The 15,341-nt window shown below is 33.7% G+C and overlaps 1 protein-coding gene across 3 annotated transcripts in view; it reads left to right on the plus strand.

The window, feature by feature from the left end:
• The first annotated feature begins 2,454 nt into the window (after positions 1-2,454).
• LOC111512269 (phospholipid phosphatase homolog 1.2 homolog) overlaps positions 2,455-15,341 on the plus strand; it is an 87,006-nt gene continuing 74,119 nt past the window's right edge. The window contains exon 1 of one of the 3 annotated variants that reach the window (XM_074180864.1): positions 2,455-2,725. In XM_074180864.1, the coding sequence (XP_074036965.1) occupies positions 2,672-2,725 (54 nt within the window). In that variant the 5' untranslated portion in view covers positions 2,455-2,671. Of the gene's footprint in view, positions 2,836-3,098; positions 3,251-15,341 lie in introns of those variants that run through there. The other 2 variants (XM_074180867.1, XM_074180865.1) reach the window with 2 other exon arrangements.

Raw genomic sequence — 15,341 nt, forward strand, 5'->3', positions numbered from 1 at the left:
GTATGAATATATTGAGCATATTGAGTTTATTTCTTTATCAAGCTAGTTTGCAGTCAGACGTACTGAAAAATTATCATTTCAAAAATGATGGACAGGATCATATTGAAGGTTTCATAATGAGTTTTAAGAAGACAATAAGTCCAAATTTCCGGTGTGGAAAAATCTGAATTATATTTTCGTCTTTTGAAAAACGTATATTTTTTGAAGATCCCACAGCGATGAAACTGACAGCGATGGAATAACATCTTAATTCTAGTAATGTAGCAGTTGCGGTCTTTTGTGATCTTTCTAAGGCGTTTGATCGCGTTGATCATAAGATCTTGCTAAGAAAAATTCACCAATACGGCTGCAGAGAAATCACGATCAAATGGTTTGAATCTTACCTTGAATGGTGTGATGCTAATTTGCTATCCTTCAATATCACTAAAACAAACATTTCGTCATTCAGATATTTTTCTATAGGTAATCTTTCAAAATCTCCCTTGTTTCGTTATATGTTCACTCTGGTTCTGGCATTGAATCTGGTCATTATTACGCTTTGGTCAAAGACGAAACTGACTGGTGTTCTGGTGAAGTATTGAATTTATTAGACCCTCTAGAGACACTCTACATTTTGTTTTATGATAGAGGATATTGGCAGATCAAGATCTTCAGATGATGTGGTGCTGCAGGTTTTTCTGCAGCTGGAAAAGCGTATGCGCCACTGGAATCAATGAAGTCGGCCTGGACTGCCAATTAATTCATTTTTGTTGTTGTTTTATAATTTCATGATTTGTATTTTGAAAGTGTTATAACAAATGTACTTTACATAATCTCTTGATCATTTCCCTTTAAATGTTTTATTTCATCAGGTAACTTATTGAAGCTATCTAGACCTTTAGAGAATAATGAATTCATTTCACTCTTGAAGTTTGTTCGGGATATATAAAATGTATTAAATGTTCTTGTGTTATCTATATGAATGAATGTCACTATTTCGAACTAAATATCTGCTAAGATAGGCTGGTTGTATCCCACTCGTAATTTTTAAAATAAAAATCATGCTCAAATAATACACTCTTTCATGTACCGGCTGACACTGTAGAGTATTCAATATAGATTCAATAGGGGTATACTGGTTGCATCCCAAAATAATTCTCATACCTCGATTTTGTAGTTTCTGCAACTGTCCTACTTGATTTTGGTTGAATAGATACATCAGTGTGACACAGTAGTCAAAGGATGGCCTTATTATGCAGTTGTAACATGCTAGTCTAGCGAAGGTTGATAAAGATTTCGAAATTCTAGAGAAAAAATACATTTTCTTACATATATTTCTAATGGAATATTCAGCATGCGTATTCAAATTTAATTAATGGTCCATAATGAATCCTAGGTACCTAATTTCATTTACAATTGTGAGTTGATCATTGAATATGCTGATATCAACATCATCAGTATCAATCTTTCTTTGATTCAAATTTGATGTAAAAATAATTGCCTTAGATTTATTGATATTCAATTTGAGTTTAATCACTTGTAGATATGATTCGATGTTCTTCAAAGAAATAATGATATTTTGTATAGCTTCTTTCAAATCACAGTTTTTTGTATATACAAGGGTATCATCAGCAAATAAATTAATATTGTGGGAACCTCGTATATAGATGATATCATTTATATAAATATTGAATAGCAGTGGCCTCAAAACACTGTCTTGTGGTACACCTATATCATTTATAATTTGATCTGACATTACATTACAAATTTAAGTCCTTTGACTACTTTGCTCAAGATAACTATCTAACCAGTTCAAAGCTTTTCCACTAAAATCATAATACTTCAGTTTGTTGATTGAAGTTTTCCTATTGATTGTGATAATTATATAATATTTCCGTGCCTTTTTTTTCAGAATTTTATAACCTTTGCCAGCAATAGAACAGACCGAAAAGAGTATTTATCGACCAATTATTTTTTACAGATACTCTTTTCATAATTGTGTTTGTTTTATCTTATGTTTATTATTTTTCGAATATTATTTCAAATTCTCTTCGTTCAAATCTTCTGAATCCATCTAATAGTATCCATCCACACTACCTAATATGAAGAGAGAACCGAGTTTTTTAAACTCTGCCTGGCAAATTAGAAATAAGAAATAAAAATACAAACGCATTCAGAGTGCAACTACACCGATCACTCAACCACGAAGCAAAAAACTTTCACTCATTCAACTACTTACCTAATAACGAGGTCAACTCTTAATAAACTCAAGTGTGCATCTGCAATAAAGAGCCCCGAAGGCACCATATGCATCCCAAGCATGACGCCAAATATCATCGAAGTACCCCTATCTCGGCTAGGACATCAAGTCGCACTCATACATAATAAGTGAAAGAGCCGCATAAGACAGCAGCCCACTTGAAAATTAAATTAACTGCCTCAATGGAACGAGTTCACCAGAGGTGGCTATGACACGCAGTCGTTCTCTTGTTCTTAAGCGGCATTGTCAGGGCCTCCTACTCTTCAGCAAGCATACCTGGTGGAATTCCACGATGACTTCCACCGCTTCATGACTCAGAGATATCGGCTTTTCATTTGGCAGTCGTTCGGTAAATACCATCAAGTTCTAGCGTTTGTTTAGCGCGTTTATCGTCAGTGGCTACCGTGTTTGTTTACTGTGAAACCACAAAAAATGAATAATGTTTACAATGGCAGTTTTTACCCGGCTAGGAGCGACATGTGCTTCGTGAGTATTGTTTTTGTTCCTTCTATCGAAATGGTGTTATGTTTTGATTTCCATAAAATGTTTATTGGTCCTTTGATGCGTTCCGGAAGTCGATTAAACTGGGCCAGTCAGTGAGTACATAAACTCGCTCATTATTACTTGATTGTAATTTATTCCCCTGCTGTTTACATTTTTGATTCGTGGGTACGAGCCAATGCACTCTGGATTGTTTTGCCCTGATGTAAATGTTAGTAGTACCTTTTCAAACAGTACCTACAGTTTCTAGTTTCAGTCGTTCTAATCTAGGCAATTTACTGTACTTGGTGTTTGTGCAATCATTTAAATTATGGCAATTGGCAATTGAACGTGAACCAGACCATTTATTAGTAGGTATAATGTGTTCAAACGAACTTTTGGCTCAGTCTGATTGAGGCAGGTGAGAAATTGACTGGACAACACGAAAATATTTCTGGTACATACCATGGCTGCCTGATTACAATCATTAGTATGCCCTCTTCAGGACATCATGTGAGGTTTGTCCTTCGGGTAAGTCTTAAGAGATTCACTCAGTCCTTGAAGGAGGACCACATTGTATTATTGATTTATTGTGTGTTGACTCATCAAATTCAAGAAATCAATTTGGTACAATGATAAACTTTTGTACTTCGAAAATATCTATATTATCACAGTAAAAAACGATGAAAATAAGCGTTTGTCCCACGGGTTAAAGTTAAAGTTAAATTATGGGAAAATATATAATAAAGAATTCTCTGAAATGAGTATCATCTGGGTGAAATCTGTACAAGATTTGAAAAATTTGAAAAAACTAGATTTGAGAGTGAATTAATAGGACTGAACGGACTTAAGAACTAGAATTTCAAATTAAATAATAAAGATTCAAGTACTCAAAAACCAGTCAATACAAACATTAACCGATACGCTCGATATAATCCATCATAGTTATTAGTTTCCCAAAAATGGAAATAACGTCAGTCAGATAAGAAGTTGAAAATTACGTCAACACATGAATAAAGTAACTATAATAACCGCAGCCTTTTCATACATAGTCGTTTGATCACAGAGATTTGAAGGCTACCTTGGGGGATTCACTAAAGAAATTTAATGTTTCAAAAATTCGAATCCAAGTCTCGAAAACTGACACATGATTTGAAGGCACAAAATGAGAGTTTCAAGATCCAATTTGAAGATGTAAAGCCTGAATGACTCAAACGGCAGTTTCAAAGATTAGAAACAAGGATTCAAGAGATCAAAATATAACTGAAAATATTTGGAGATTTAAGGAATATATTTCTCAGTTGAAACAAAATTGGGAATTTCAAGGAATTTCAAAATGCTTTTCAAGCGACCCTCAGTACCACTTCAAAATTTTAGGGTGTTTATCACCTCCACTAAAAGGTTGAAGTGGTAGAATCAGAAGTGCTGAAAAAAGTATCAGCTACCCTGTATGTTCACCTACACTATATGATTTTCGAAAAAAAATGAAGGTACCCTAAATTAACGATTTAACGAAAATTGATCAATATCGTGTAGTATAATTTGGAATCAAGTCAATAAATTATAACCTCCATAGCACAAAAATGTAGAATACTCAGAGCAGATGAATTTCAAACCAAATATCACTCATCTCACAGTGGTAATTGGAAACACAATATATTTGCCTACATTTTTTTCTGCTATAGTGTCATATCAGCTTGCTCATGAAGAAAATTTCCGTTTTAACTTTCAGGGCGTGCTTATGAAGACATAAGAGCTGGAAGTTTCGCTATCTAGAAAGTTCTAGAATAGCACAGAACGTTCGAGGGTATCTGAAAACAGTTTACAACATTCCAAAAAATCCCGGAATAGTCCTTAAATTTGTGGAATGGTCTGGAATTTTTGGGAACGACCTGGAAATTTTCAGATCATTGTGGAACGATCAAGGGAGTTAAACGGTGTGGTAACCCTCTAATCCTCACCTAAAAAGAAGATTTTCTTTTTTACTTGAAGGACGTCCTTTAAATGATATAGAGTTTGGATGCTTTGCCCTCTAGACATTTCCAGAACAATCCAAAACATTCGAGAGTATTTCAGGGCATACCACAATATATCAGAAAAAAGCGGATTATTGCGGAATGCTCGGCAATAGTTTGTCAGGTTCAACAACATATCTGAATATCCGTGGAACATTCCAGAATAATCTGGATCGCTGTGGAATATTCCGAAATATTGCAGCAGAATATTTGAAGTATTTTCTTATGGGTAGAGGTATACTAAGCAAGTTCTGCCGATCTCTTATAAGTTGAAGTTTACCCTTTCATTCCAACTTCAATAAAATCTCATAAAATGTTCCTGTGCGAAACCGGGTATCTAGCTTGTAACCAATAATAGTGATATTGTATAAAATGCATTCAAACACAGCAATAAAAACGTGAAGAAAACAAAATATACGACCGTGTTGCATCGGTTTGTCAGGCCGGACGGAATTTATTTTTGCTATAACTCTTATAATTTGAATTGTGAAGTGAGGGCATAAAATGTTGAGGTACTAATGTAGGTACTTATATGATAAAGATAAATATCGTATCCGTCTAATCAACTTTCCAATTACCATCATTTGAACTTTATAAACGGTGTAGTGAGCTATCCTTCAAATATTGACATATGCAATTGCGATAGTCTTTGTAAATTTACGAAAGGAGAACAATGTATACCTAATGAATTGTTTTGTTCTATTTCAAAATCGTTTTTGATTAAAGCTCGCAGCCTAGAACCACCGCCTCGACTTCTTACAGATAACATCGTCATTTTCAACCTATTCACACAGATAATATACGTACACTTTTCATTGGTGAAAACCATATGAAAATCCGTTCAGTAGTTTTTGAGCTTATCGTGCTCAAACAGATACAGATAAGGCGGGGAACTGTATATTGGTGAATATTGATAACCGACTTAAAAAATGACATTGAGCGCTCAAAGACACTTGGAATGTTGACAGTGGCATATGGTGATTGTACTCTGAGTCATAAGAATGTTTACAAGTGGTATAAGCTTTTCCCAGAAGGTCGAGAAAATGTGGACGACGACGCTCGCCCTGGACGTCCCAACACATCAACAACCGATGAAAATGTTGTGAAAGTGAAGGAAATTGTTATAAAGAATCGTCAAATCACTACTAGAGAAGTTGCTGCGGAAAGTTTGGGCATCAAACATATGGCAGCGAAGTTTGTTCCGATGAAATTACTGAATTTTCACAAAAAAAAAACGTCGTATAAGCATCGCTCAGGAATTCGTCAATGACGTCAACGGAGGTTCAGATTTGCTTGAAAGGGTCATAACTGGTGATGAATAATCAGTATGTGGTTATGATATTGAAACCAAAGTCCAATCGGCCCAATGGAGAAGTCCGGGAGGGCCAAGACAAAAAAACCACGATGAGTTCGATCAAATGTCAAGGTTTTGTTGAATGTTTTCTTCGATTATCGATTACAGGAGTTCTTGCCACTTGGTGGTGCGGTCAATAAGGAGTATTATCTTTAAGTTATACGCAGCTTGAGAGAAGCAGTGTGAAGAAAACGTCCGGTATTGTGGAAAAACAAATCATGGCTTTTGCATCATGATAATACACCTGCTCACCCGTTATTGCTTGTTCGTAATTTTTTGAGCAGAAACTACACCGTGATCAGGCCCAGCCACCGTGTTCACCAGATTTGCCCCCGTGCGACTTTTTTTTCTGTTTCCAAGATTGAAGAAGCTTAGAAAGGACGGCGTTTTGCGACGATTGAAGACAACTGAATCACTGAGAGAGCTCAAGGACATACCAAAAAGTGCATTTAATTTGAAAGTATGATTTTATGGAGCTATTTACCGAAAAACGGACCTTGATAATACATTTCATATAGTGTTTTATTAGGTGCAGAAGAATTTCAAACTGTAAATATTTTTTGGGGACATTAGTTTTAAAGAAAAAACATGTTTAGCTTTCCTCTTCTACATTTTTGAATCTATTATTATTAATATAGTGATGGACTTCCCAAGAATGGAAAAAATCAAATGTATCAACAAAACCTCCATACAGAGATGTGTAGATCAAGCACTCCGGAAACAACTGAAAATATTTTTTACATTCTCTATCTCTCATGTATCACCCACTTCAACAATAAGTTGAAAAAAATCCTTCCATCTTTTGAAACCCGAGAAATTATCTAATAACCTTTCCTCAGCCTAAGGCAGCTGTTAATTAACCAACTTCCTGATACAATGCACTAGTATTGAAATAGATTAGGATCGCAGACAATTACATTTTTGAAATGTTTCGTCGTTCCACTTTAGCATGTCTGGCGTTTAAATTCTCTCCACATTTCCAATGATGAATGGCTAAGTACGTTACTAACTGAAGAAATATTTATGACAATCCCTCGCTTTATGCAATATACATCAGCCTGACTCATATAAAATAATTACCAATTAAATGAGTCGTTCCATTGTTATATTGAAAAGGAAGTGTTGAGGTTCGGTTCACGGACGGAGGTAAAGCTTACCATACACGTGCAGGTGTCACTTTTGCGAAATACAAAGACACTACAATACCTTTTGCAGACTACAGTAGCCTCAGCCCAGAAGTATGTAATTTTCATTCATGCGATATAGGTGACAAATATAGAGTTTGTGACAAACAAAGGAAGCTGTGTAATTCTTTTGTTCTATAGTTGATTTCTTCAAAACCTCAGATTCTAAAAGTCATAAAGAAATTATGAAGCTGTAACCGACATATATGAACATCTTTCATCTGTAATAAATCTATCTAAAGTGAAAAATTACTAGGGAAGTGATGAACGCATTGATAACAAATCAATGGGTCTTTAGTAAAATCCACTATAAAAATATTCTCTTTTTCGGATCTGTTTAGATAAAAAAATATCGAATTACCAAGTATTTATTAAGTAAAAATTTTGTTGTTTTGATATGACATAAATTCATTGTATTTCTTTAAAAATATCCTTTTAGGACGAAACTGCAGTAGCGTTAGTTACAAACACAAGTGATATAAAAACATAGGATGTTTCAATTCTAATCTATCCATCCATCAACATATATAATTTCCTAGAAAATAATCGTTTATAGAGCTATATATTATTTTATGTATACAGGGTGTTCATTAAACATGAGGCAAAAAATTAAGGGGCTATTCCTTGGACTATTCTAAGGAAATTTTTTTCCTAGATGATTTTTAATAGGGCGCTTTGTTTTGAAGATACGAGGCGAAAAATAATTTCGACAATATCAAATTTGGCAATTTTGAAATTGTTAATGTAGCCGAAATGGAAGTATAGCATAATGCACTGGATCTACCAAGTAATGCAAAATCTAACAATTCCCTTAGTACCTGTCAACAACATTCCGAATACTACAAACGGCTGCGCAGACATTCAATTTACTGTATAATGCTTTGATAAAATATCAGAATCAATAGAGTGTTATTTCAAGGTGATAGTTTACTTGAGTATGATTTCGAAAATAACTGAATTCAAGAAGTATTTTTTTTGTGAAAATGCATTGATATACGTTGTGAAATTCTGGTCATGTTAACAATGAACATGATTTTTTAATTTATCGTAAACCAGCACATACAGATATTAACATTCATAATTCGTCCACACACCCATATCAGCATAAAGTAGCAGCATTCAATAGTATGATCCCCAGACTGATAAATGTTCCCTTGTTATATGCGGATTTCAATAAAAAAATTAACATAATGAATTAAATAGCCGTCAACAATGATTACGATAGCATTCTCTATTATCAAAAAAGTTACACAGACAAGCTTTGAAGGAAGTTTTCCCAATTCGAATAGATGAGGATAAAAGTTATAGAAACATAATCTACTTAGGCCAATCCACTGCGAATATTTGAAATTTTCTGCACAACAAGGTGTAACTATTGCTTTGAAAACGAACCACAACTTCAGCATGCACATTATAATATATAACAAAGAATATAAATAATAAAAATGAAAGTTCAGTTTCAGAAATATCATGTGGATCAAGGCCAATGTTTCATATATGTCAAACTAAAAGGACGTTCAAAGCTCGCATAAAGGAACACAGAAATATTTTCCAGAATTAAAAAATAAATTCCTCATGCGCTACATATTTGATAACAGAGGGACATGAGTACAACCACGTAATCAAGCCCCTCCATTTCAAAAGAAAGGTTTGAAACCTAATCTGTTTATATATATCTGTCTATTTCCAGGTAAGAAAAGTTAAGTATATTCAAGGTACTTTTGAAAATTCAATTTATTAATTAGTTACTGAATTCATACCTGACTTTTTCATTAGAAAGTTGGCATACAAGTAGGTAATATGCTAGGTAATATGTTGGAGTATAAAATAGTTGTAATTTAGAAGTAACTTTTATTTTACACTTGATAAAGTTATTGTATAGCGAGACATGTGTCGAGGTTTTTGTAAAACCCTTCATAGTGAAAATACATACAATAAAGTATATTAGTTAGTTTGAATCTACAGTGCGGTCCATATGTATGGAATAACCGAGGCGATATTGGAATTCTCCTACAACATTTTGTATGACCTCGGGGTTATTTTGTTGATTTCTTTCGTTATCCTAACTATTAAATCAGCAATATTGTTTGGTCTATTAAAATATACTTCAGATTTTAAATAACCCCATAAGAAGTAATCAAGAGGAGTCAAATAGGGGGATCTAGCCGGCCATTCAATCGTTCCACGTCTTCCAATCCACCTATTCGGAAAAACCTCGTTTAAATGATTTCTAACTGTACGTACAAAATGCGGTGGAGCTCCGTCTTGTTGGTAGTAAATAGTTCGATCTATCTCTTTTGGATGATTAACATCAGGAAAATATTTGTAATGTGGGCACTAAAAAGTTAATAAGAAATCTAGATAAACCTTACCATTAACAGTGCCCTCAAAAAAATAAGGGCCAATAATTTCATTGTCTGATCCAATTTCTACAGTTCTGTCTGTTAACTGTTCCGTTTAAATGAAACGCCACTTCATCAGAAAACACTATTTTTTTATGAACTGCAAATCTGCGTTCATTCTGTCCATCATCAATTCACAGAATTCTTGCCTTCTATCAGGGTCATCTTCATTCAACTCCTGAACCAACTGAACTTTGTCAGGGTGGTATTTTTCTTTATGCCAAACTCTCAAAATAGATGATTTACTTACATCATTGTCGGCGGCAAGTTCTCGAGTTGTCTTATGCGGATTTTCCTCAATCTCTAGAAGTACATCTACATCATCAGTAAATTGAACATTTCTACCTGTTTTTCAATATTTTTTACATGTCCAGTTTCACGAAACTTTTTTTCAATGTTGCTAACTGTAGACTGCGACACGTGTTGACCAGGGTATTAAAAATTTCACAAACCTCCTTTTGAGTTCTTGTTTTATTACCACAACCAATCATAATCAAAATGTCCATTCTTTGAGTCTCGGACAAATGAGTCATAATTAAATTTATTACGCCCACAAATAAGTCTGATGTCTTTTAGTAACTTTAAATACCTAAATGACAGCAGCCTACTAGATTCATTTCAATTGTTCATTCGGCTTTTTGTCTAATATTTTAGTATCTTCAGAGATTTTTTACAGGATTCAAGGTTAGAAAGGAGCGTGTTACAGGGATGGTCTGTTTAATAGATCAGGTTATTGTCAAGAAGTGAATAATGGTGGTCATTTTGAACATTTAATTTAATTGTAAAAATTAATTTTCTCAGTTATGATCGCACCAAACTCAAAAAACTTCATATTGCTGAACAAAAGACTAAAATCCCTTTCCAACAAGGTGCCACACGACCCCCTTTGCTATTTAAAATTTTCGAGGGGGTGCTTATAATTCAGAAGGGATGCTGAAGGAGGATAATATTTTTATACTATGAATTGTCAATTCAAGAATAAAAATCGACCTATTTCAGGTTTTTTTCACATAGTACATAATAACGCTAAAACTGAATTTATTCCATACATATGGACCGCACTGTATATTTGTTTGGGTTATTCATTTCATCCATTAACACACGAATCTCACACACACAAAATTTTTGTTCTCAAGAAGAATTTTATTGAGGATAGAGATTATCGGAATAGAAATTGAGATGTTGAGACAGATTGTATCCCCATAATGAACCCATTTCTAATAATTTCCATCCAATTTTACGACAACCAAGTAATTTTAATGAATTGATGTTTTTCAGCTTCATGTTTGATTGAATGTTTTCTCCATATTGGCAAAGATAAGATGAATTATTCAAGAAACACTTTATTGTGAGATTTCATTCAAAAGCTTTACAAAACTGCAACAGGTTTTTCGCTTCTTCAGGCGTGTCTATACTAACTGGAGTTAGTACAGACGTACTTTTTCCAACACTAGTTTTTATTTTATCCTTTGATGGAAGGTCAATAGAAACTTTGATTTCTCTAGCATGGCAACATAACTGCAGTTTCTTGAGATCAGATTTGATGTTCATTCACCCTATGTCTTGAGAGAGCAATATTAAAAAACGAGCAGCCGCTTCAACTCAAAACATAGTTTGGAATTATATGGTATACACCACGAATATTTTTGCATTTCATATTTTATTGACTATTTATGGGTTGTTCTTGTGTGTACGGACACCTTAAGGTAAACATTGGAAAAAGTCAGATGGAAGGATGGCAGGTGTATAAGAAGTTTTCACACAGGTATTGTTGCCAGGTAATTTTAAAGCTATTTCGTCAGGGCTTCAGTGTCTTGAAGGGTATTCCGCAGGTAGATTCCCATGAATCCTTCATAACGACAAAATAATGGAACCACTGAAAAGTTTTTGTCCCGTGGCAACAATATCTATTTGAGAAATATTGGATAACTGTATCAATGAGAATTCGTCAGTGACTTCATGAATAATTCTTTATATATGATGAGATATATAGTGGAAAAAGATATATTCTTAGTCCGAGACAAACATATCATGTACAGCGCCGAAAACTAAACTGATCGAATATCTTTAAGATACATTTGTTGAATAAAAAAAAACAAAACTAGGTCGATATTTGATTCAAGGTGGATATCTTTCTATCATAATCTCAACTGTCATAGCTTCCTCCTTTAGAACGTGAATGGTGAAAGTACTAAGTGTGACGCATCATTAAGACAATAATTTTATAAGGAATTAATCTATGTGACTGTTTACTTTTGTTGTCCTTTTCGGTCAAAAGCAACTGTTCCGCATTTCAAATTATTATACTTTATTTGAAATACAGGGCTTTTCATGATGAGCGTTAATTTTAGACGAAGCGGCGTTGTCGCTTCTACTATAAAGTAGCGGCTTCTTTGATTTTTCAAATGGAACACCCCGTATATAATATCATATTATGATTCATTATCACTTTGTCAACAAATTCATATACTATTTTTCTATACCTATCTATTACCGTTTAGAAGATATAAATTAATTTCGATATTTTTTTTACCGAACATGAACTTTTATAAATGCTGATAATCTTGAACTCTCTTGCACTAAAACGATCAAATTTGAAATGGAGTGGAGTGATACAATGAGGATCTTCACTTCGAGTCGTATTTTCATTTGCCTCATACAGGGTCTTCAAAAAATGCAGATACTTTGATCTCATGAAAAAATGAGTGGAACTCAATTTTTTCAAATGGAACACCCTGTATATTTCAACATTTTTGAGCTCTACATCCAATTTTAGATTAACTTTGTTCAAATAATACTATTTCTATTTTGAACCGTTTTCGAGATAAATTGTTTCTAACGGAAACTGACGTGGTTTTCTTGATCGTTTTTTTGAATTCATCACTTATTTTGGATATTCAACATTTTTTTATACTCAGTAATATTTCTTTTTGATCCAGTTTTTTAACTGTCTCAGATCAGTCAATTCGAAATTGGTATATACCTACCTTAGAAAAAGTTACAATTTGTATATATTGAGGTATTGGTCTCTAACGTACAACAGTACACATTAATATTTTTTAATAGTATGTTTTGGAAAAATAAATAAACCAATTATTTAACGTCAGACTTTCATTGGTGGTTTCGACTAATTGTGATAGCTACCAATTATAATAGATCAATGTCAATGATCTATGAAATGTCAATGAAAATTTCTTGAATTTATTAATAATTTGTGGTGAGTGATGAATAGTGATAAATCAACTACTGAAAAACTGTAGGTTGAATGGAACCTTCCATCCAAAAATCATTCGTGAGAAGACTGAAGTGGATGATGATGACAATGGCATAACAGTTTTGGGATACTTTCATGCATTTCCAAATGCTTCTCCGCACGAGGCTGAAAGGGAGATAGGTATACCCTACGTAACAATTTGTCGAATTCCTTATAAGCATAAATGGCATCCCTATAAGTTTTACTGTGTCCAACATTTGAAAGAGACTGATTTACCTCGTAGAGTGGAATTCTTTGAATGGTTACTTGTCAAGACTCAAGAGGATGAACATTTCCTTGACAATATCATATGTACAGATGAGGCCAAGTTCACAAAAAATGGAGTTTTCAATAGACACAACAGTCATTATTGGGCGCCAGAAAATCCCCATGTTGTCCGCCAAAGGGGTTTTCAAGAAAGATGGCAATTCAATGTATTTTGTGCCATAAAGAATGAGTCAATTTTTTATATCGAGTTTTATGATGATAATTTGAATACACCAAAATATGAAGATTTACTGAGGAATGGAATTCAAATGATTTTAAATAATAGACCAGGAAGAGAACGTGTATGGTACCAAATGGATGGTGCTCTACCCCATAATCCTCATTCAGTCAACGAAGCTTTAACCGAAATCTTCGAAGACATATGGATGGGTAATAATGGACCTTTTCGTTGGCCTCCTAGAACACCAGATGGCAATCCATTAGATTATTCCGTGTGGGGTTTCATTAAAAATATGGTTTACTCTACTCCAATAACAACAATGGAAGATATGAAATCGAGAGTTACAACTGCTTTCAATAGTTTGACTCCAGACTTGATCAGAAGCGCTACACATGACAATCTTTTGAAGAGATCACATGTTTGTTTAAGTAGAGGTGGAGATGTGTTTGAACATATTCTGAAATACACTGACGGTTAAATTAACTCATTAATTTATGGATTTATTATTTTCAGCGTTAATAAAACTATTGTTTGAAGATATGTTTCATTCGATGGTTGAGGAGTATTTTAATAATTATCTTTTCATTGTATTATCTGTGACTAATTGAGAAACATCAAACGAAATCTGTTTTAGAAAAAATGAGTGATGAAAAAGGAAACCCTGTCAATATCCGTTTGAAACAGTTTATCTCGAAAACGGTTCAAAATAGAAATAGTATTATCTGAACAAAGTTAATCTAAAATTGGATGTAGAGCTCAAAAATGTTGAAATATATAGGGTGTTCGATTTGAAAAAATTGAGTTCCACTCATTTTTTCATGAGATCAAAGTATCTGCATTTTTTGAAGACCCTGTATGAGGCAAATCAAAATATGACTCGGAGTGAAGATTCTCATAGTATCACTCCACTCCATTTCAAATTTGATCGTTTTTGTGCAAGAGAGTTCAAGATTATCAGCATTTATAAAAGTTCATGTTTGGTAAAAAGACTTCCCCTTTCCCGTGACCTATAGTCATATCTTTTGATGCACTATGCCACGGTATGTCGTGACTCATCACCAGTTATGACCTTTTTGAACAAATAGAAACACAGTGTAAGGAACACTGACAATAAATACAACCGTTAATATTAGTAAATAATACAGTTGGAATATTTCAATATTTTCTGCTCAAAAGATAACTCCAAAAAACCTAAAAGGTACCAACTACATAAGATAAGAAATGACAAAACCGAAACGAAAAGTTCTACCAACAGACGAATTGACGACGATACCTCGAATTATGTTAACATTACGAATGAAGGTATGTAAAATCATTTCTATAATACATAATGCGAACCATATAATATTAAATGAAATGGGGCTTTTTTGCCGATTCCAGCCAAGACGAATGTAAAATAGTCATCAAAATGTGAAACATGTATTGAATTTAATATTCTCATGCCTTTTATCCGCGAAATTATCCTATATCCTATGGATAGGTATCTATTGTTCGACGAATTCACAAGCTTGCCTTTCACAGATATATTTAGAATATCCATTTCAATGCAAGGATATCCCGGCATTAAACGGATATCCATGGGATATCTGTTTGTTTGGAATAAAATCTCGGTAATATTTGTATAACACAAATCGACAATGATGTTTTGATTAATATATCTCTAATGCTTGATAAACCGCTGAGGAAATAATACTACCGCGATAAACAATGTCCGCAGGAAATGCGTTTTGAGTTTATTATTCGGGGTACTACTGAAATATTTATGGAAAAATGGAAAATTTAAATTACCCAAATATGATATTTAATGCTTGGCAGGATGACATTTCAACTCTGTAGCCATTTTACGTAGAATGGAATCCCCAGTATTGATCTTGAATAAGCACATACAGTCACAGTGATGGAAATAAAAAAAGAAACTGTTCATTTGAATTGAAGAGTTATATTTTTAGGAGTGACTAATTTTTGG

The sequence above is a fragment of the Leptinotarsa decemlineata genome, unplaced genomic scaffold (assembly GCF_025532065.1).
Source record: "Leptinotarsa decemlineata unplaced genomic scaffold, Ldec_3_MD MMD2_tig00026307_RagTag_RagTag, whole genome shotgun sequence".
Classification (NCBI taxonomy): Eukaryota; Metazoa; Arthropoda; class Insecta; order Coleoptera; family Chrysomelidae; genus Leptinotarsa; species Leptinotarsa decemlineata.